Below are 24,789 nucleotides of genomic sequence, written 5' to 3' on the forward strand. Positions count from 1 at the left end.
ATTCTACAGCTATTTTGGAAGATGCTTATGCACCAGTTGCCAGGAAGAAACTTTGAAGGTCAATATTTTCCCAGCCCAACCTTGAACAAGCTCACCCACCCACTGCAACAAAGAGCCTTTGTAACCATCAGTCAAAAGACACTGATACAGAAGAACTTTGTCTGACCCCCAACTCTACAGAGCTTTGCCATAGCTGGACCTTTGGGGATAAGGGCTGGAGGAGAAGAAAATAAATGATCTATGAAAGAAACAGGACATCTGGGTCTCATTCAAACATCTGAGGAAATGGAAAAGATTTTCTTTCCTAAACGAAAGTTCTGAACTAACTGAACTGAAAAAAAAAAAAGTAATGATGGTAACAAGGTGTAATTCATTTTCTTTTTATGTAAATCCATTTCCCTGATCCTGTTGAATATGATGGTTCTCCGCCTTCTCCTTGCCATGCTAACTGATGGCCTGAAGGCCATTAGAGATTTCATTGTCTTTGCTAATGAAACAAAGAACCATAATTGAAATGGCTTTATAAGATTTTTAAATTGCCCCCATGTTTGTGATTTTTATTATCCCTCATCTGGATTATAACAATAAGTAGCAATAAATTACTAAAATTAAAAAGACCTGGGTACAAAATTCTAGTTATAAGATAAATAAGTCCTGGGGATGCAGTGTACAGAATGGTGACTGTAATTAATGAGACCATATTGTATATTTGAAAGTTGCTAAGATATTAAAAGTTCTCATCCCCAGGGACAAAAATTATAACTGTATGGTGATGGATGTTACCTAGGCTTATTGTGCTGATCATTTGTAATAAGTACAAATCAATAACTTTATACACCTGAAACTAATATATGTCAATTATGTCCCAATATTTTTAATTAATTAACTTGTATTGTTGGCTGCACTGGATCTTTGTCGTTGCACACAAGCTTTCTTTAGTTGCAGCAAGCAGGGGCTACTCTTCACTGTGGTGCATGGACTTCTCATTGTAGTGGCTTCTACTGTCGCAGAGCACAGGCTCGGTAACTGTGGCCCATGGGCTTATTGCTCCTCGGCATGTGGGATCTTCCTGGAACAGGGATGGAACACGTGTCCCCTGCATTGGCATGCAGATTGTTAACCACTGGACCACCAGAGAAGCCCCTATCTCAATATTTTAAAAGGTCTGTGCATTAAAAGAATACAGGAAGCAAGGACATGGATAGCCCACTTTTTCTGGAGTTATGTGGAGACGTGTACTTCAGTGAACAGAGAAGATGGTAGCAAGTATCAAAGGAAAAAGAAGTAGGCTGAGCCACAAAGGCCTCTGAGAAGAAAGCAACAAACAGAAGATCAGAAGGCACCAGTCGTGGCCTCAGAAAGACCCTCTAGTGAACCCCTTTGGTTCCACCACTAACCCAGTTCATCCTATACACCTTCACACCAGAGTGATCTTTCAAAAATATAGATCGGATCCTGTTTCTCTCTGCTTCCAATTCAGTGGGTATCCTTCACATGCAGGGTTAAGTCCAGACTCCTATGCACACACCATTTGTTATTCAGATCTCGCCCGTCAGTTTTATTAGCATCATCTCCCACCATTCTATTCAAGCATCTTATGGTCTAGCTATATTTAATCTATTGGCAGTTCCCTAAAGAAAAATCCTAAACTTTTTCATCTTTGCATTTTCTCTTTTTAAAACAGAAGCATTAAGAAGGTAACCAAATATTAAGTAGTTAGGACTTAACGCCTCTTGAGAAACCTATATGCAGGTCAGGAAGCAACAGTTAGAACTGGACATGGAACAACAGACTGGTTCCAAATAGGAAAAGGAGTACGTCAAGGCTGTATATTGTCACCCTGCTTATTTCACTTCTATGCAGAGTACATCATGAGAAACACTGGGCTGGAAGCACAAGCTGGAATCAAGATTGCCGGGAGAAATATCAATAACCTCAGATATGCAGATGACACCACCCTTATGGCAGAAAGTGAAGAGGAATTAAAAAGCCTCTTGATGAAAATGAAAGAGGAGAGTGAAAAAGTTGGCTTAAAGCTCAACATTCAGAAAACAAAAATCATGGCATCTGGTCCCATCACTTCATGGGAAATAGATGGGGAAACAGTGGAAACAGTGTCAGACTTTATTTTGGGGGGCTCCAAAATCACTGCAGATGGTGACTGCAGCCATGAAATTAAAAGATGCTTACTCCTTGGAAGAAAAGTTATGACCAACCTAGATAGCATATTCAAAAGCAGAGACATTACTTTGCCAACCAAGATCCGCCTAGTCAAGGCTATGGTTTTTCCAGTGGTCATGTATGGATGTGAGAGTTGGACTGTGAAGAAGGCTGAGCGCCGAAGAATTGATGCTTTTGAACTGTGGTATTGGAGAAGACTCTTGAGAGTCCCTTGGACTGTAAGGAGATCCAACCAGTCCATTCTGAAGGAGATCAGCCTGGGATTTCTTTGGAAGGAATGATGCTGAAGCTGAAGCTCCAGTACTTTGGCCACCTTCATGCGAAGAGTTGACTCATTGGAAAAGACTCTGATGCTGGGAGGGATTGCGGGCAGGAGGAAGAGGGGACGACAGAGGATGAGATGGCTGGATGGCATCACCAACTGGATGAACATGGGTTTGGGTGAACTCCGGGAGTTGGTGATGGACAGGAAGGCCTGGCGTGCTGCGATTCATGGGGTCGCAAAGTCAGACACGACTGAGTGACTGAACTGACTGAACTGATAGAGAACTAGACAATTACTCACAAATAAGATTATAAGGGAATCAGCAAGTTCCCTGTGCAAAATTACCTTCACTTCTTCCCTATCACATTTCCTGAATTCTACCTGTACATATATATTTAATGTGGAACACTACTCACTACTCCCTCCCCAAGGAGATCTACATTAAGTCATTATCATCCATTACACTTTAGAGTGAAAATATGGGATTATTTTCATTTGGATTCCAAGTGTGAAAAAAGCCCCTGAGGAAATATAAGTTATGATGGGGATAAAGTGAAGATAATTCTAAAATTAGAAGGAAGGCTGCTGCCGCTGCTAAGTCACTTCAGTCGTGTCCGACTCTATGCGACCCCATAGACGGCAGCCCACCAGGCTCCCCCGTCCCTGGGATTCTCCAGGCAAGAACACCCAGACAAATCACCACACTGGGCAAGAAAGGGACAATATAAGGGCATGTGGAATTAGGTATGGTAATGCCAGAGAGAGGAGGCTGAGATATGGAAGAGGAATCAGAAAGAAGTTGATGAGAGCAAACTTCATCCACCGTGACGGTTGATTTTGTATGTCAATTTGGTTGCACTAGAGTGCCCTGATATTTGGTAAAATATTATATTCTGGATGTTTATATTCAGTGGACTTTGAGTAAAGCACATTGCCTTCCATTACGTAGATGGGCCTCATCCAGTTAGCTAAAAGTTTGAACAGAACAAACACTGACACTCCCGCCTCCAAGAGCTAGAAAGAATTCCCCAGTGGAACTAGAATTGGATTGCAACATCAGCTCTTCCCTGTCTCCAGCCTGGAACACATCCTGCATGCTTTGGACTCGCTAGCCTCCATGACTGCATGAGCCAATTCCTTCAAATGAATTTCACTCTCTCTCCCTTCTTCCCTCTCTCACTTTCTCTCCTCCTATCGCGCCTATTAGTTCTGTTTCTCTCTTTTCCCCTCCGTCTCTCCCCTCTCACTCTCTCTCTCCCTGTCTGTCCTAATAGTTCTGTTTTTCTAGAGAACCCTAATACATCCAAGGTTGATCTTACTGATTTCCTCAGTGTGAATATATGTATTTATTTTAAATTTCTAGAGAAAACTCAAACTAGCTGAAGAAGGGGATTTATTGGCTAACGTAATTGGAAGGACAGAGATACAGAGTCTCAAGTACATCTATATCCAGGGACACAAACTATGTCAGAACTCTGTCTCTCTCTGTGACGTCATGAAGGGAAAGACCCCCCACAGCTCTGAAATCACATATTTCCAGCTTGCAGTCCAAGGGGACAGAGGTTACTTCTCCATCCTCATTTTTTATATTCTAGGCAAGGATTCTGAATATGGGTCTAGTGTGAGTCACACACCTCACTTCCATTGCAAAGAAGGCAGGACATGGTGACTGGACAGAGCCACATGGAGTCAGGAAGATGTAGAAGGTCTTAAAAGGAAAGGATGGAAAGAATGAGGGGACACCAAAGACACACAATCAAAAGATGTCCACTCCTCAGGTTTGAGGACAAACTTGAGGTACTGACTCCAACTAGAATGAACAATGAACATACTTCCCAATACTCCCCTCTAGCATGGCTCCAAATTTCCCCAGTAGGCAGAACCTGGGGCAAGTTTTCTACCTCTGCTAGAAAGAAACTCATTCTACTGCCAAGAAATTGTCAACAAATTGGACACCATGAGATTAACCAGTCCTGTCTACTATTTCTGTCCTCTAGGATGTGACCAGAGCCAAAATAAAAGTGGACCATTCTAGGGAGCTGCCTAGAGCTGAAAGATAGCTAGACATGTACAGTGACGAAAAATACTGTTTTCTGGAGTTTCTTCCAAAAGTGGATTCTGCAGACTGTAAGCACCCTGTGGAATTGTCATTGATAATTCTGATGTGGAGAAGCAGAGCATAAGGCTGAGAGTGTAAATTTATCCTCACAAAGGGATGTAAATTCCCACTGGACTGGAGAGCAGCTAGCTTCATATTCCTGCATTAAAAACTGTCCACCATATGCACTGCTTTGGCCCATAACGGTCTGGAGCAAATAACAGACGGAAAAGACGTTTGTCCACTAGAAAGCAGCAGCTGTGGAGACAAGAGATGCTTTTTCCCTTCCCTGAGATAGGAATATTCAGAAAAGGTACATGGGTTCAATTCCCTAAAGGCAAAATAGTACAGTATTATGCAAAGGCTCTGCAACCAGAATGCCCAGGAGTCATGTTCCTGGCTTTTCCCCTTAAGTTCTATGGAATATGTACTTCTCTTCTCTGTGCCTCATGGAAACAATAATAGCTACCGATCTCATACGATTAAATGACTTCATAAATACAAGGTGCTTACAACCATGTCACACAGTGAATGCGCAATGGAAGTTTGCCACTTTTATGCTCATCATTCTGTTTAGGGCTTGTTGGGGCTCAAAGCAGGCACCTCAAAATATGCCTCAAAGACATATTATTTTGCATTCAAGTTACTTAAGAAATAGCCATTACAAGAGGGACTCTTTGACCCTCTCGTCTCCCTGAAAGCAGGAAATAAATCTTCCATGTGACAGGTACCCTTCCTATACTGGGAGGGAGGAAGACATCCTTATCTGTAGAGATAGGGAATTCAGACCAGGGGGTTATCTAAACAAAGCTTGTCACTTCCTTTCTACCTTACTACCCAAGTCCAAACTTCTTCCTTACTAATTGAGCCTGTGTGCTCAGTCATGTCTGGTTCAATGCAATGCAATGGACTGCAGCCTGCCAGGCTCCTTTGTCCGTGGGACTTTGCAGGCAAGGATACTGGGGTGAGTTGCCATTTCCTCCTCCAGGGAATCTTCCCAACTCAAGGACTGAATCCAATTTCCTGCATCTCCTGCATTGGCAGGCAAATTCTTTACACTGAGCCACCTGGGAAGACCTACTAATTAAGCACCCAAACTTAAATTTCTTTGTTCTGTATTTTGTCTGAAAATATAAAAGCTAACTGCTTTGGCCACTTCTTAGGTCACATTGCTATGAGACTTCTATAAGAATTAAATTTTTTTCTTTTTCTCCAGCTAATCTATCTTGTATCACTTTAATTATGTGTCCACTCATAAGAACTCAAGAGAGGTGGAGGGGAAATTACTCCTTCCATGATAGGCTTCACCCTAATTTTGTTTAGCAAAAAATCCTCCAGGTTCTCTCTTTACTTTTGGCCAATAATCTCTGTCTCAAATATATACTGAAATGTCCCATAAAGTGCTTTCAAGAATATTTCATGTAACAAAAATTTATACATTTTGAGGGGTTAATTTTTATTTTTGTTTTAGTGAAAAACAACTAACTAATGATTACTTTCTTTGGGGCTGTCCGGGAGGAGGAAATTAAATATAACTTAAACATTCAAAATGAAAAACTATCACCTGATTAATCTACACCTAAATTAATACTTGATTGAAAAAATATTTGAAAAAGTGGCTTAGTTAAAAATGTAAATTTGTTGTCATTTTAGGATCGACATTAGGGACTGTCTGCCACAAATAATTAAGTAGTAAAATTACTTACAAAGTTCTCCATGATTTACCAGGTTCTTTGTTAGAAGGCAACCAGCTTCAAATGAGAGAGTAACTGATAACAGCAGCTTTAACAAGAAAACCTTTTATCTCACATGATACTCTGAAAATGGGTGGTTCCTGGACTAGCTCAAAGGTCAGTAGAGTCCTCAGATATCCAGGTCTCCTTTTTTTTTCCCTGCTTCTTCTTTGCCATTCTTAGCAAACTGGCTTTTCATGATCACAAGCTGACTGTCAGAGCCTTGGACATCAAGTCTTCATATTACAGTGTACCTAGCAGGGAGGAATGGAATGGAGAGGCAAAGAGCCTTCTTTACATATAAACTTCCTTCTTTCTCAATCAAGGAAGACAATCTTTCCAGAACTTTCTAATAGACTTTCTCTTTCAGTTCACAGGCAGAGTTGGGTCATGTATCCATACTTAAGAGGCTTCTCTGGTGGCTCAGCTGGTAAAGAATCCGCCTGCAATGAGAGAGACCCGAGTTCAGTCCCTGGGTTGGGAAGACCCCCTGGAGAAGGGACTGGCTACCCACTCCAGTATTCTGGCCTGGAGAATTCCATGAACTGCATAGTCCATGGGGTCACAAAGAGTCAGACATGACTGTGTCCATACTTAGACTAATGACTGGCAAAGAAAAAAGGAGTTAAGATGTACTGAGTTAGACTAGTCATAATTTATCCCCTGGGACTGAGCTGAGACCTATCTTCCCTGGGCACAGGGCAAGCAAATGGTAACTGAGAAGACCTCTCAGTGAGAAGAAAGCCTCAGCATAAACTCTTTGGGTGAAAGAAGGGTGGGCAGCCAAGAACTTCTACAGCGTTGTCCACACAAAGCACTGCCTACCTCTGCCCCATTCCAGCTAAGGCCTTCCACTTCACATTCAAGTCCTACTTAGCCTCCTGCAGTTCCCAAATACATTTCACAGCTTCCAGATTCTGATTACAACACTTTGTGTGCTGAGAATGTTCTCCACCTTTCCTCCTTGTTCTTCATGGCTGCTCCGTTTTATAGAGAATCTTTCCGGTAACTTGGCCTCTCAGTTCTGTGAGTTCCTATATTCCAGTAACTGAATCTCCCACCCCCACTCAGCCACTTATTTTGTGGCCAGACCCAAGACTGATTAACTACATCTCCTCCACAATCTCAATTTCCTGTAGCTTCAGCTAAAGAGCAGGTTACTGTGCCTAGCTTACAAAGTAATTTCCAAAGTAAGTCTAACCTAAATTCATCTATAATGGCTCAGGAAACAAATTCTCCAACAGCAATGCCCAGTTCTATGAACCAAAAGAACAAAAATACAAACTTGCCTTTCCAGCACTCACAACTGCTGGAGTTTTGTTTGTTTCCATCCCTATGTTAATTTCCATACTTTTGGGGGAGAAAGTTCCAAAGATCCAATGTACTTATGTTTCCTTTCCTGATACTGTCTATGAACTGCTGTCTCTGAATTCCTATAGAAAAATAAGAAGGTGAAAGTGCAAGTCACTCAGTCCTGTCTGTCTCTGCAACCCCATGGACTATAGTCTGCCAGGCTCCTCTGTCCATGGAATTCCCCAGGCAAGAATACTGGAGTGGGTAGCTATTCCCTTCTCCAGGGCATCTTCCCAACTCAGGAATAAACCCAGGTCTCCCTCATTGCAGGCAGATTCTTTACCATCTGAGCCACCAGGGAAATACCATCAAAAACAAGACAGACGTGTCATTTGCTATTTGGGTCATCTGAAAAAAGTTACCCCTATGGTAGAAAGTTGTTGTTGTTCAGTTGCTAAGTTGTGTCTGACTCATTGCAACTGACATGGACTGCAGCACACCAGGCTTCCCTGTCCTTCACTATCTCCCAGAGTTTGCTCAAATTCATGTCCACTGAGTTGGTGATGCTGTCTAACCATCTCATCCTCTGCTGCCCCCTTCTCCTTTCGCCTTCAATCTTTCCCAGCATCAGGGTCTCTTCCAATGAGTTGGCTCTTTGCATTATGTTAATAGAAAGATAACTGTCGAAATTTCTGGCATGGCACACTAAGGCAGTTTTTCTCAATTCAGCCTGCTCTCTTGTAATCAACAGAAATTTTGTCTACATTCTAGGACTTAGTTCTTTATCAGTTTTCAGCATTACGATTTTTTTTTTGGTCTTTCAGGGGGAAGTTGCATGACACTACGTTGGGAGCTACTAGACAGATACCATTTTTAAAAAATATTTTATTTATTTGGCTGTATCGGGTCTTGGTCACAGGACTTGGGAACTTTCACTGTGGCATGCAGGCTCAAATGCTCTGTGGCAAGTGGGGTCTTAGTCCCCTGATCAGGTATCCAACTGCATCCCCTACATTGCAAGGTGGATTCTTAATCACTGGACCACCAGGGGAGTCACTAGATATCATTTAAAAACTAAAATTGTTTACTGTTTAACAAGGTAAAAGTTCAGTAAAAATAGTTTAAAACATCTCATAAAAAGTGAAACCATTTTAGAATATCTTAAGATTCTCCCTATTTACTTCTGTATGTAAAGAGTAAATAAATCAGATTGGGGGTAGGGAATGTATTTTAAACTGCTTCACACATTATGCAAAGAAGGAACCATGAGAAATGAAGAACAAAAATAAAAATATCCCTGGATAAAATCCACGTGTACAGAAGATGATTCAGGATGTTATAAATAACTCATATGAGGTAAAGCAAACATGCAATATTTATATATCATTCTCTGAAGAAAGGACATATTTTATTAATCCTCAAGTTGCTTAGCAGATTAATAATAAAAGCTTAGTACATATTATCAACAAGTCCAACTGCAGGGCCCACAGAAAACTCAAATGAGTTTAAGGTGAGTTTGCTTCTTTTTCATCTGATTCATCATCCATAACCTAAAAGAAACAAACACACAAAAAAAGAGAATACAGAATTAAGGAGCAGAAATTGCTATTTTCATGATTTTAATATTACTTGCTTACCTAAAATGCTCTGCAACAATGCATACCAATACAGTAAGAATACATCTATCAACAGCCCCAAAGCACAAGGTTTACATCAAAATCTGATATTCTAGCAACATAAAAGCAAACTGAATATTCGGTTCAGTTCAGTCGCTCAGTCGTGTCCAACTCTTTCCAACCCCATGAACCGCAATATGCCACGCCTCCTTGTCCATCACCGACTGCTGGAATCTACCCAAACCCATGTCCATTGAGTCGGTGATGCCATCCAACCATCTCATCCTCTGTTGTCCCCTTCTCCTGCCCTCAATCTTTCCTACTATCAGGATCTTTTTAAATGAGTCAGCTCTCCGCATCAAGTGGCCAAAGTATTGGAGTTTCAGCTTCAACATCAGTCCTTCCAATGAACGTCTAGGACTGGTCTCCTTTAGGATGGACTGGTTGGATCTCCTTGCAGTCCAAGGGACTCTCAAGAGTCTTCTCCAACACCACAGTTCAAAAGCATCAATTCTTTGGCACTCAGCTTTCTTCACAGTCCAACTCTCACATCCACACATGACCACTGGAAAACCAATGCCTTGACTAGACGGACCTTTGTTGACAAAGTAGTGCCTCTGCTTTTGAATATGCTATCTAGGTGGGTCATAACTTTTCTTCCAAGGAGTAAGCGTCTTTAATTTCATGGCTGCAATCACCATCTGCAGGGATTTTGGAGCCCCCCAAAATAAAGTCAGGCACTGTTTCCACAGTTTCCCCATCTATTTGCCATGAAGTGACAGGACTGGGTGCCATGATCTTAGTCTTCTGAATGTTGAGCTTTAAGCCAACTTTTTCACTCTCCTCTTTCACTTTCATCAACAGGCTCTTTAGTTCTTCTTCACTTTTCGCCATAAGGGTGGTGTCATGTGCATATCTGAGGTTATTGATATTTCTTCTGGCAATTTGATTCCAGCTTGTGCTTCCTCCAGCCCAGCGTTCCTCATGATGTACTCTGCATAGAAGTGAAATAAGCAGGGTGACAATATACAGCCTGTGTATACAGCCAATACACACTCCTTTTCCTATTTGGAACCAGTCTGTTGTTCCATGTCCAGTTCTAACTGTTGCTTCCTGACCTGCATACAGGTTTCTCAAGAGGCAGGTCAGGTGGTCTGGTATTCCCATCTCTTTCAGAATTTTCCACAGTTTATTGTGATCCACACAGTCAAAGGCTTTGGCATAGTCCATAAAGCAGAAATAGATGTTTTTCTGGAACTCTCTTGCTTTTTCAATGATTCAGCGGATGTTGGCAATTTGATCTCTGGTTCCTCTGCCTTTTCTAAAACCAGCTTGAACATCTGGAAGTTCACCGTTCACGTATTGTTGAAGCCTGGCTTGGAGAATTTTGAGCATTACTTTACTAGCATGTGAGATGAGTGCAATTGTGCGGTAGTTTGAGCATTCTTTGGCATTGCCTTTCTTTGGGATTGGAATGAAAACTGACCTTTTCCAGTCCTGTGGCCACTGCTGAGTTTTCCAAATCTGTTGGCATATTGAGTATAGCACTTTCACGGCACCATCTTTCAGGATTTGAAATAGCTCAACTGGAATTCCATCACCTCCACTAGCTTTGTTTGTAGTGATGCTTCCTAAAGCCCACTTGACTTCACATTCCAGGACGTCTGGCTCTAGGTGAGTGTGAGTGATCACACCATCGTGATTATCTTGGTCGTGAAGATCTTTTTTGTACAGTTCTTCTGTGTATTCTTGCCACCTCTTCTTAATATCTTCTGCTTCTGTTAGGTCCATACCATTTCTGTCCTTTTTGAGCTCATCTTTGCATGAAATGTTCCCTTGGTATCTCTAATTTTCTTGAAGAGATCACTAGTCTTCCCATTCTATTGTTTTCTTCTATTTCTTTGCATTGATCACTGAGGAAGACTTTCTTACCTCTCCTTGCTATTCTTTGGAACTCTGCATTCAAATGGGTATATCTTTACTTTTCTCCTTTGCTTTTCACTTCTCTTCTCACAGCTATTTGTAAGGCCTCCTGAGACAGCCATTTTGCTTTTTTGCATTTCTTTTTCTTGGGGATGGTCTTGATTCTTGTCTCCCGTACAATGTCAGGAACCTCTGTCCATAGTTGATCAGGCACTCTGTCTATCAGATCTAGTCCCTTAAATCTATTTCTCACTTCCACTGTATAGTCATAAGGAATTTGATTTAGGTCATAGCTGAATGGTCTAGTGGTTTTTCCTACTTTCTTCAATTTAAGTCTGAATTTGGAGTTCATGATCTGAGCCACAGTCAGCTCCCAGTCTTATTTTTGCTGACTGTTAGAGCTTCTCCATCTTTGGCTGCAAAGAATATAATCTATCTGATTTCGGTTTGACCATCTGTTGACATCCATGTAAAGAGCCTTCTCTTGTGTTGTTGGAAAAGGGCGTTTGCTATGACCTCTGCATTCTCTTGGCAAAACTCTATTAGCCTTTGCCCTGCTTCATTCTGTACTCCAAGGCCAAACTTGCCTGCTACTCCAGGTATTCCTTGACTTCCTACTTTTGCATTCCAGTCCCCTAAATGAAAAGGACATCATTTTGGGGTGTTAGTTCTAAAAGGTCTTGTAGGTCTTCATAAAACCATTCAACTTCAGCTTCTTCACTGTTACTGGTCAGGGCATAGACTTGGATTACCATGATATTGAATGGTTTGCCTTGTAAACAAACAGCAATCATTCTGTCATTTTTGACATTACATCCAAGTACTATATTTCAGACTCTTTTGTTGACTACGATGGCTACTCCATTTCTTCTAAGGGATTCCTGCCCACAGTAGTAGATATGGTCATCTAAGTTAAATTCACTCATTCCTGTCCATTTTAGTTCACTGATTCCTAGAATGTTTATATTCACTCTTGCCATCTCCTGTTTGACCAATTCCAATTTGCCTGGATTCATGGACCTAACATTCCAGGTTCTTATGCAATATTGTTCTTTATAGCACTGGACCTTGCTTCTATCACCAGTCCCATCCACAACTGGGTCTTGTTTTTGCTTTAACTCCATCCCTTCATTCTTTCTGGAGTTATTTCTCCACTGATCTCCAGTAGCATATTGGGCAGCAAGTTAATTAAAACATTAGTGTCTGTTCCTTGCTCCAAAGGAGGTTTCCAAAAGCAGAGTCTCAGGTGGACACAGAGGACTATCATGATGAACTGGTATTTCCTAGCTCTATGACTAATATATAGAATTGACTATTTTTGTTTTTATTTCAAAAGCATCTTATTTCCTCAAGCATAGTCCTAGGAAATATACCAAATTGTTATTGCAAAAATATGTATTAGAAAAATGAATCCCTAAAAAAGGTAAAGAAACTATACCTTTATAGTTGCTAGAAAATATACTAGCAATTAATTACGTTGGTCTTACTCAGATAAAAGTTCATTTTAAACCTTAGAAAAATATGAAGATTTTCATTTCAAGTAAGTTACTAATGAATACTCGAAGGAAAAAATGAAAGGATTAGTATCTTTTCATGAGTTAATATATTTCTCAGATAATATAAACCAACTCCTCTGGAAAAGAAAAGGGTTATATAAACCTAAGACTATTTTTTCTCTTAACCACACCTACTATAATTAAAATCAACTCAGGTTTATAATCCTACTGCCAATTCATCACCCAACCCTGGACAAGTGAATAAAAACCTTCCTTTGTCAATCTAGCAAAGTGTTAACTATTTTTTTTAAAGGCATACAGAGGATAATGGGGCCAAAATTAATTTTTTTTTAATCTAGATGAATCTGGTTCTGATCTGAGACAATCAATTCCCTCATAGTTTCTTTTGGGCTGAATAAAAAATGGATATTTACTTTCAAGGAACTGATATTTTTATACCCAATCTCAGCAACATCCAATCAAAAAAATTTTGTCAATCAACTTCTATTTTAGGGAAAATATTCCTAAATTTGGAATGTTTCTAAATATTTAATGAAAACTATGTAAACAACAGGTACAACACACAAGGCTAAGTGTTACAGAAGAACACAGAGACCTAGGTACGATTATAACTCTCTCAAGGAACTTATCCATTACCAGAAAGCTGAAACAGACACACAGAAGCTTTGCACCAAAGAAGAGCTTAACTCCAACCGAAGAACTAATATGAACTTCAAAGAGGAGATGGCATGTGTTGTACCACAGGACAGGTTTAAGTACTGCCCAGAAAAGAGTGAGTCTCACAGGAGCTGAGAGATGATGCCCTCTCCTTAAAGGCACAGAATTATCTGAAGCGTTTTTTCAAATTTTTAATTTCCATATACTCTTTCCTTCCTTGATAATCACTCTCCAGAAGGCCTTGCCTCTTGGTTGAGAATTACTGGAGTGAAGGTCACTATTACTGCTGAGAAAAATACTGGTACTATATTCCTTAGATACCTTTGGGCAGGATAAAAATGTCAACATCAGGCTATAAATAAAGCTCTAAAACTCTATCTATAACTGTACCTTGTACAACAAAGTATGATTCTTTGAAGGGCTTCTTGCCTGCATGTTTAAGAACAAGAAGTATTTAAATGTGAAATAGTGGAGGGGCTCCCCTCGTGGTACAGTGGATGAGAATCCATCTGCCAGTGCAGGAGACACAGGTTCAATCCCTGGTCCGCGAGGATCCCACATGCCGTGAAGCAACTAAATCTGTGCACCACAACTACTGAGCCTGTGCTCTGGAGCCTACGAGCTGCAACTACTGCAGCTTGCATGCCCAAGAGCCCATGCTTTGCGACAAGAGAAGCCACCGCAATGAGAAGCCTGTGCACCAAAATGAAGAGTAGCCCTTGCTCATTTCAACTAGAGAAAGCCCGCACACAGCAACAAAGACTCAGTGCAACCAAATATTAATCAATCAACTAAAAAGAAATGAAGTAGTAGAGCTCTTCCACTAAAGACTTGTAAATGTCACCTATAAAATTCCATGATGTTTCCCTTTCATAATTTTTCTACAGCCAGAACAGCAATATGCCCTCTATTTCCCAAGTACAAAATGAAAGTGACTTATTTAATATTAACAAACTATTGTTAGAAAATAAATGAGGTAATATTTGGAAAACTGCTGAGCACATAGCAGGGAATTATTAACACTAAAGATAATTCTCAAAGAAGGAGCCTGATAATAATGGTAACACAATGATATAGCAGTTGAAGAAAATGTCAGGTCATGAATTTCTTTTCTTTCAAAAAAATTCATTTTAATATTAAATCTAAACTGTCATACAATATTGCCATACCTGTTCTACGCCTTCTACTTCTGGAATATAAAACTGCAGCATGTTCTGAATTCCATTTTTCAGAGTAATGATTGAACTGGGGCAGCTGGTACAAGAACCTTGGAGTTTCAGCTGTACGATGCCATCTTCAAAGCCTTTATAGATTACATCTCCTCCATCTTCCTGCACAGTTGGCCTGTAGACACAGAATATTTGCTATATATTTAAAATAAAATGTTTTTATTGAAAAAACTTAATACAACATAGAGCTTAGATTTTATATTAATAAATTCACAAAGTTAGAGCCACTTTTAAAAATAAGAATAACAACATTTAGTAGCTAGTCTCATTTGTAACTTTCAGATAAAATGCCAATACATTCATACAAGAACTTTATCTGCTTATTGCATTTTAATCTTGTTCATCATTTAAGATTTCAAATTTCCTAATAATTATACTGATTACCTAAGATATACTCATTCACTTCTTTTAAGTAAATGGAGGGAGACTGACATGTGCTGGCTTTTTTTTTTTCCAGTTAAAACTTTTCATTGAAATATAAATAATTCAAAAAAATGCATAAATCACATATGATCAATTCAGTGTATTTTAACAAACTGAACATATATATGTTCTAGGCCAAGAAACAGAACACTGGAGCCCCAGAAGTCCACCCTATTCTTCCTTTTTACCACTCCTCCCAACCAAAGGGAGCCATTATCCCAACTGCTATCACCACTGACAAATTCTGCCTGCTTTTTAACTTTATAAACATAAATTCCATTTAAAAAGCACAAAGTATTAACTTTTTTAATCTGGCTTCTTTTTCTCTTTGCAAGATTCATCCACATTGTGGCATACAGTAATAGTTCATTCAATCTCACTGCTGCAGAGTATTCCATTAAGTGAATATGCTAGAATTTATCCATTCTTTTTTTAATATCTATTTTTTACTTATTTATCTCTTTGGCTGTTCTGGATCTTAGCTGTAGCATGTAGGATCTAGTTCCCTGACCAGGGATTGAACCTGGGCCTCCTGCATTGGGAGTATGGAGCTTAGCCACTGGACCACCAGAGAAGGACTCATTCTATTGCTGATGGACATCTGGGTTAATACCAGCTTTTGGCTTTTACAAATGGCACAGCTATGGAGATTCTTGCAAATGTCCTATGGCATACTGCTGCTGCTGCTAAGTTGTTTCAGTCGTGTCTGACTCTGTGCGACCCCAGAGATGGCAGCCCGCCAGGCTCCCCCATCCCTGGGATTCTCCAGGCAAAAACACTGCAATGGGTTGCCATTTCCTTCTCCAGTGCATGAAAGTGAAAAGTGAAAGTGAAGTCGCTCAGTCGTGTTCAACTCCTAGCGACCCCATGGACTGCAGCCGACCAGGCTTCTCCGTCCATGGGATTTGCCAGGCAAGAGTACTAGAGCGGGTTCCCATTGCCTTCTCCATACGCCATACTAATAAACTACAACTGAGAATGTACCCAAGAGTGAAACTGCTCATCAAGAATATGTTTATGTCCAGATTTAGTAGCTATTGCCAAACAGTTTCCCAAAGTTATTTAAACTTATATTCCCACCAGCAGTACACGAGAGTTCCTGTTGCCCCACAAACTTGCCAACAATTGGTGTTGTCAGTTTTAATAATTTTAATCATTCCAGTGGATCCGCAGTGATATTTCATTACAGTTTTAATCTGAATATCTATAACGAGGTTGAGTACTTTTTCATGTTTACTGTCATTTATTTGGTTATTGTCTTTCTCATGAATTGCTACTCCAGTGCTTTTGTGAAGAGACTGCTCCAGTCTCTATTTGATTGTCTTTTTCTTAACATTATGTAAGAGATTTTAAATATATTCTGACATACATATAAATGTCTTCTAATCTGCGCTTTGCTTCTTCATGGTAAGTGATATCTTTTGATGAAGAAGCCTTATTTTTATTATAGGCTACTTTGTACGTCTTTCTCTTAAGTTTTCTTATGTCTTGTAAAAAAAATTTTGCCTATCCAAAGGTCAGGCAAATATTCTTTTAAATTTCCTTTGTGATTTCTTTGTCGACCATTAGTGTTTTTGAAGAGCACTGTTTAGTTTCCAAATATATATAGATTGCATGGATACCTTTTGGTAATTGACATCTAGCTTAATCTAACTATAGAAAATAATATTTTCAATGATTTCAATCCAGAAAATTTGTTCAAGGTTGCTTTATGATTTAGAATATAGTCCCGTTTAGTAAATCTTCCATGTACACTTGAAAAAAAATAAGTACTTTGTTCTTGTTGGGTGTAATGTTTCGTGTGTGTCAATTTAGTCAGGTTTGTTAAGCATGTGTATAAAATTCTCGTATCTTTACTCATCATTGTATATGTTTGCTTTACTTGTTACTGAGAGAGATATGTTGGGTCTTCCACCGTAATTGTGGATTATCTATTTCTCATTTTAGTTCTTTCAAATATTCTTCATCTATTCTGAAGCTTTTATTAGATGTATATGCTTAAAATTAGTGTATATTCCTCACAGAAATTACCCTTTTATTATTATGAAAGATTTACCTTTATTGCTAGTAATGTCTATAGCTATAAAGTATATTTTGTCTGACATCTGTACAACTATACCAGTTTTCTCTTATCCATTCTTTGCATGCTATGTATTTCTCCATCCTTCTACTTTCAACCTTTCTTTGTCCTTATAGTTAAGGTATGTATCTCTTATAGCCAGTATATATGGCTTTTTTTCAACAGGCAATCTGACAATTTTATTTCTTGTTAATTAACCTATATACATTAAAATATAATTCCTAATATATTTGGGTTTATATAACCACCTTATTTTTTATCATTTTGCATTATTTTCAATTAAACAAGTATTACTTTATTATTATTCTACTTTATCCCTCTATTGAATTTTGGTTATGTGGTCTTTACTATTGATTGTTTATAAGATACCTATTTCTTGATTTTTTAGACTCTAATATAGATTAGTGCACACTTCCCAGGTGGCTCAGTGGTAAAAAATTCGCCTGCCAACGCAGAAGCTGTGAGTTTGATCCTGGGTTGAGATGATCCACTGGAGAAGGAAATGGCAACTCAATTCAGTATTCTTTGCCAGGGAAATCCCATGGGTAGAGGAGCCTGGCGGACTACAGTCCACAGGGTCTCAAAGAGTCGGACGCAACTGGGCACACATAGCACAGCAAAATAAATTATACTTTTATTAATTCCCAGATAATGCCAAGAATGAAGAACACTTACTCTTCTACTTAGCACCTTAAACATTTTTGTCACGTATTTAAATTCTACATATATTAAAAACTTTACAGGATATTGTGAGACTTTTTTTGTCACATATTCTATGTCTATCTTTTTTTTTTTTTGGCTGTATTTTCCATTCTCTTTTCTGTGCTTTAGCTGGGTATTTTCTACTGCTCTATTAAAACATTCCAGTACATTAATCTTCTCTCCAACAGTATCCAATGTGACATACAACTAACCTAATGAGTTCTTAAGTTTAGCTATTGTATATTTTAGTTTCAGAATTACTTTTTCTTATAGATTCCAGTCTTCTGATGAAATTAATCTGACTTTCTGTTTTTTCCAATGTTTTATTCACAATCATTTTAAAGATCATGTCTGATAACTCTCACATCCAGGTTATCAATGGATTTGTTTTATTTTCTGTTGGTTCAGTTCCCAGATTCTATGCCTAGTAATTTCGGGGGCAATAAATGATGGACAACATATATGAAGAACTAAAGTGACTTGAGATTATATTATACTAGAAAGGGTTCACACTATCTTGTGGCAGCAGCTTAACCCTCTGTGGAACTAAGTTCATTCAATACTGGCCTATAGTTTCATAAGGCTTGGTCTACCTCTGGCTTCTCTTTCAAGGGTATAGTCCTCTAGAGAACCCAACTAAGAGCCTGGATGTTCTTTGAGGCCCCACCCTCCTTGACAGATCCTAAACTCCAACTTTTATCAGCACCATGAAACTGGCAAAATTCTGCTCAGGTTTTCAACTGTCTTTTGTTTTACTTCTTAGTCTCTTTCCTTCCACAGCTAAAAACAAGTAAGTGCCTTGTGGGGAGAAGCTCTGAGTGCTAAGGCTTACATTTTTCTTTCCTCTGGGGTCTTGCTCCTTAAAGTCAAAGCTTCATTCTTCAAATTCTCAACAAATTTGCTGAAAGTTAACACAGTTTCTCTGTTTCTCAACGGCTGCTCTTCGCCCACCTTCTCATATTCTAACCTCACACCAAGAATGAGTAAATACCCCAAGAGAAGCTTCAGTGTGCTTTCCCTCTCTACACAATCTTATTTGCTTTGGCAGCTATATCATACTGTCCAACAACAAACTTTTTGTGTATTTTACCTAGATCTTTTTGGAACTCTCAGTAGGACCACTGGTTTACTATGAGCAAAAGTGGGGAGGCAGCCTGAAAAGAGGTACTCCTTCTCTCCTCACAGTTCTCCCAAACACTGTTAAATCATTTTCCTCTTTCTAAGAAATTTGGCATTATAATAATATCAAATCCAAACAGTGACTATGAAAGATTACATAAATTACTGACTATATTTAGACAGAGTGTTATAAATTTTGGAGGGACCTTTCCTGGTGGCTCAGATGGGAAAGAAACTGCAGACTTTAAAATTCAATTTCTATGGTTACCTATTTTGTTTACATTAACTTATACTTGTTTTGGAACTCTACTACAACCTCAGAGACAACCAAAAATTTATTGCTACACTGTAGTATATCTGATCTCAGGTAGAAAGACGAACACATACCGTATTCTAGTATCTAACAATTCCTTAATCATTGCCACAACTTCATCATCATCTTCAGATCCTAGAAACAATTACAAATAAAACATATCAACAAAAGAAATTTTATACCCATGCAAGTACAAATATTAAAATAAAGTGATTTTAACTTAATGTCTCATTAAAAAAATAAAAGCATAGAACATGTAACTTGGTATAGTGAAATAAGTGATATGGAGGAAATGGAAGGATCATTCATTTGATTCTCTGAAGATAAACTAAGGTGCACTGATCAACATCTGGTGATAACTGTGAATATACTGAAATAACGTGATCTACTAATGATGTTAGGGTTTTAATTTTTTGGCCAATATATTTGTAAATTTTTATCCATCTCAAGGATTGAAAAGGAGCAAAGAAAAGACAGTGTTTGGATCCTGATGAAAACTTTGAGACAAAAAGGCACTTTTTAAGTTTTTTTTAACTGCTTTTAAGTTAAATTTTTAACCCCTCAATTTAGTGGTTTTCATGATGACAGTCATACTAAGTACAGATATAAGCCTTATGGAAATTCTAAAATGTTCTACAAATCTGAACAAAAACCTGTTTTTTTCATTTTGTTTCATTTTTTTCTTTTTAAAAAAATGTGTCTATTTAATTTTTTAGTTTTAGCTACACTGGGTCTTCATTGCTGCACGTGGGCTTTCTCTGGTTGCAGGGAGCAGGCGCTACTATCCAGCTGTGCTGCACGAGTTTCTCATTGCTGTGGCTTCTCTTGTTTTGGAGAGCGGCCTTTAGCGTGCATGGGCTCAGTAGCTGTGGTGCAGGGGCTTAGCTGCTCTAAGACATGTGGAATCTTCCCAGTCCAGTGATCAAACCCACATCTCCTGCATTGGCAGGCTGATTCTTAACCACTGGACCACCAGGAAAGTCCATTTTTGTTTTCCTTTTTACTTTGTAAGATTATATACAGATCTTCACATATGTCTATTTTTTATGGGTTTTACATTTATTTGGAAGAAAATCTCTTTATCATTGGGAAAACTAAAAATGCAGCTAATTCAAACTACACTATGACAAACACTAGGATTCTGGCAACAATATAAATACCAACATATTAATATTAAATTATATCAACTTTGATTTTTTAAATAAACAGAATATAATTAAGTTAAGATTCTCTTACATCAGCAAACCTAAGTTCCTTTTGCCGTCATCACTTCTACAGGCAACCATTATCATTAGTTTAGTATATATCCTCCTTCTAGTACATGTTTACATTTACATGTCTATATTCACATTCACTGTTACATATCTCGCTTTTTTCTATTTAATATAGACCTAAAAGGTTTTTCCATATCAGCATATAAAGATGTGGCTCAATTTTCAAAATAAGCCCATAGTAATTTTTGTATGAATTTGTCTTCTTTTGGCTAGTTTTTAAATCATTTGTTTCCAGTTTGCTGCTATTTCTAACAATCCTGCTACTTACGTGTGTAAAGTATTCATCAGTGTACTTTTGAAAATATATCTATGAGATAAATTTCCAGTGCTGGGTCAACAGCCTTGTGTATTTTTACATCTTGGCAGAGGTAGTCAAAGGCTCTCAAAATGAGTTTTACATATATATCTTATCAAGAACACATGTAACTATTCCATGTATTATTTAAAATTTGCATAAATGGTATATTTGTTAAAATCTGTAAATAAATACTTCAGTCTCCTTTTACCACTTAATATTTTTTATATCTTTGCACATCGGTATCTCCTAATCAAGCTCACTCCTTTTAACTGCTAATATAGGTTTTAAATATTTCAATGAACACGTTGAAATATGTTTGAAATATGTTGAAATATGCTTCCACGTGTTGTCTTATGTCCATTTATCAGACTCATTTAGAGTATGTATCTAGAAGTTAAACTATCATTTAAAGGTGATTACACAAAGGTTTGTGTCTGTGTGTAGACGTATGTGCACACGTGCATGCTTAAGTCACTCAGTCGTGTCCAGCTCTTTGCAGCCCCATGGACTGCAACCCCCCAGGCTCCTCTGTCCATGGGATTCTCCAGGCAAGAAAACTGGGATAGTTATTATCTTTAATAGTGTGTTTAGAAATAATTCTAAATTGAGGCTGAAAATTAACTTCTGTTAAATCTGAGAGAAGGGCAAACTGTTGAGCATTATATTATTTTGAAAACAATATATATATTATAACATACTATACTATAGTATTATAAATATTATAACAAATAACAGTAGTTTGAAATTTTTATAGTTGAAATTTTTAGTTTTTTATAATATATTCCATGTAAACACACGTTTTATAAAATGATAGGTAAAATTAGTATACATGAGGTTTTATCCCTTCTGGAATTGGTTCCAGAGTTCAATAAAGTATAATGACAAAAATCTGTTTCCCATGCTTTCAGAAATCAAGACAAATGTGAAGAAACCAGAACAATTTTTTTAAAAAGCTAAATATTAATTCCCAACACATTACCTGCTTCTCCTGAAGGTGTTTCCTCAGTAACTAAAGGTAACCCAGATGCAAAGAAATCCATAATTGTAGCATAGATATCTGGTTTCAGTAAATTCCAGTCTAATTCTTCATTCTCCTGTAAATATTTGAAGGAAAACATTACATTTTCATCCAAGAGCAAAGACAAATATAAAACAATAATTTGACTCTTTTAGGACTCTTTCCCTATTTGTATTCTATACCATGCAATAGCACTCATTTCTAGAAAATATGTCAGTTACTATTGAGGAGCTGGCTTATAATGACTTTTAGAAGATACAATCTTAGAACATATCCCACTCAATCATTCATCAAACCTGTATTAAGTGTGGTGTGTGTATATGCTCCATAGAGGGGATATTAAAATGACTAAATGATACTCTTTCATAAGGTAAAAAGGGTTGGATCCTATGTTTTGAGTGGATAATAAACAGACTTTCCATTCTTTTAATAAAATAGGATATAACTGCTTGATGAACTATACAGGATATCCTATGACTATTTAAAAAATTTCAACCTATGTATATTACTTAAGAGCACTGAAGACATAACTGTTGATCCCAAACTATAACGTCTCATTTATGGCTATTGTGCTAGAGGACTTGTGAACTGTCAACAAGACTGGTATCCTTCAGAAATAATCCACAGCCTTCCCTGGTGCGCAGTGGATGAAATCTGCCTGCCAGTGCAGCGGACATTGGTTCGACCCTGGTCCAGGAAGACTCCATATGCCTTGCAGCAACTAAACCCATGAGCCACAAACTACTGAGCCTGTGCTCTACAGTCCACGAGCTGTAACTACTGAACTCATGTCCTGCAACTACTGAAGCCCACACACCACAAGGAAGAGTGGCCGCCGCTCACTGCACCTAGAGAAAGCCCACACAAACCAACGAAGACCCAGAACAGTGAAAAATAAAACTAAGTAAATAAATAAGAGTAATCCTTCCAAACTGCTTAAGAGGAGTTCACTGAATACTTTTGATTTTGATGCAAAACTGGACAAGAGATTAAGTTCAGCACATATATATCAATTATAGATTTAAAAGAAGATGCAGTTTAAATTTAAGTAATTCATTTCTCATTAATCTAGTACACTTGAAAGTCTTTTGTAGCAAATATGATCTCAGATATTAGATGGATATAGCATATTTAGCTTGATTTTTTGACATTAAGAGATTATCCAACTGTTGCAGAAGTACACAACTCACTGCTCTCATCTGTGAAGCTCTAAAGTGTCATTGTGGGATGGCAGGCTGACACAAAAATATGTCAGGTGCCATTTTATAAATGCTCACTGTGAAAGAAGACAAATATTCAATCATTCTGTTGGTCATATATATATATATATATTTGATATATATATTAATACATATATTTTTGATCATTTATTTGCTTCTCTTTGTACTCTATCAATGTAAGCTAAAAATTAGTAAAAACAATACTTGGAAGCCTAAATTTTAGTCCTGCCAAGGTGGTGGCTCAGACGGTAAAGCGTCTGCCTGCAATGCGGGAGACCCAGGCTCAATTCCTGGGTCGGGAAGATCCCCTGGAGAAGGAAATGGCAATCCACTCTAGCACTCTTGCCTGGAAAATCCCATGGACGGAGGAGCCTGACAGGCTACAGTCCATGGGGTCGCAAAGAGTCGGACACGACTGAGCAACTTCACTTTCACTTTCTTTCAAGGTTGAGTCTTGGACACTGCATTTAACTCTCTGAAGCTTGTTTTTCTTTCTTGAAAAACAAGGAATCTGGAAGTTAATTTCAACTTGAGAATTCTATTAAATAATTATCTTGAGAAATATGAGAAGTAAACTTGAGATTTTTAATAACAGTATATATAAAACACATCAAGCATGGATATTCTGGACAGCACCACTGGACTCACATCTTGTTTTATATAATTCTATGCTTACCTTTGTGACAGTGATGAAATCTGGTCCAAAAAAGACACTTTTTACTCCCTCAATCCTAAATAACTGCCTGTGAAAAAATAAAAATTGAGAGATAATAACTTAGTCGTGTCTGATACTTTTGCAACCCCATGGACTGCAGCCCGCCAGGTTCCTCTGTCCATGGGATTTCCCAGGCAAGAATACTGGAGTGGCTTGTCATTTCCTTCTCCAAGGGCTCTCCCCAACCCAAAAATGTAACCCACTCTCCCACATTGCAGGTGGATTCTTTACCACTGAGCCACTGGGGAAGCCCTGGGGAATGACAAAACAGATTGGGAATGAGCACACAGTGCATCAGATCTTCCCCAGTGTCTCAGCAGCAAAGAATTCACTTGCAATGCAGGAGACGCAGGAGATGCAGGAAAATCCCCTGGAGGAGAAAATGGCACTCCAATGGCACTCCAATATTCTTGCCTGGGAAATCCCATGGACAGTCTGGCCCAGGGTTATAGTCCAAAGGGCAGCAAAGAGTGGACAGGGCTGATGAGCACACACATACTTTGTATCAACAGTATTACTTGGCAGTAAGGAGAAGTGAACTACAGATCCCTACAAGAACAAGGATGACTCTCAAAATCATCATACTAAATGAAAGAAGCCAAACACAAGACTACATGGTTCCATTTATATGAAACTCTAGAAAAGGCAAAACGGTAGTAGATGGTTAGGTAGCATCACCGATTTAATGGACATGAACATGGCAAACTCCAGGAGATAAGTGAGGGACAGGGAGGCCTGGTGTGCTGCAGTCCATGAGGTTGCAAAGAGTTGGACAGAAGTTAGCAATTGAACAACAACAGGGTAAGAAGATCAACAGTTACCAGGGTGAGAGATGTATTAACTATCATTTCTGTGGTAAACATTTCACAATGTGTATTTGTATCAAATCATCACACTGTATACCTTAAACTTATACAATGTTTTATGACAATAACATCTCACAGAAGCTAGAAAAAACATTGTTATTGGATTAACTGATCTTTTTTATTTGGTTTTATCTTTTTTTAATGGGATAATTGTTTTACAAAGTTGTGGTTTCTGCTATACAACAATATGAATCAGCTGTAAGTGTACATATATATCTTCCCTCCTAGAAAAAACATTTTTTAATACAA

The 24,789-nt window shown here is 38.3% G+C and overlaps 1 protein-coding gene across 1 annotated transcript in view; it reads right to left on the reverse strand.

Moving 5' to 3' along the window:
• NFU1 (NFU1 iron-sulfur cluster scaffold) overlaps positions 8,923–24,789 on the reverse strand; it is a 28,020-nt gene continuing 12,153 nt past the window's right edge. Inside the window, exons 4-8 of the mRNA XM_018055448.1 lie at positions 23,636–23,702; positions 21,701–21,815; positions 19,224–19,284; positions 14,453–14,627; positions 8,923–9,120 (exon numbers count right to left, since the gene is read on the reverse strand). Of these exons, the coding sequence (XP_017910937.1) occupies positions 9,076–9,120; positions 14,453–14,627; positions 19,224–19,284; positions 21,701–21,815; positions 23,636–23,702 (463 nt within the window). The 3' untranslated portion in view covers positions 8,923–9,075. The remainder of the gene's footprint in view (positions 9,121–14,452; positions 14,628–19,223; positions 19,285–21,700; positions 21,816–23,635; positions 23,703–24,789) is intronic.

This window comes from Capra hircus, chromosome 11, assembly GCF_001704415.2.
Source record: "Capra hircus breed San Clemente chromosome 11, ASM170441v1, whole genome shotgun sequence".
Taxonomy (NCBI): Eukaryota; Metazoa; Chordata; class Mammalia; order Artiodactyla; family Bovidae; genus Capra; species Capra hircus.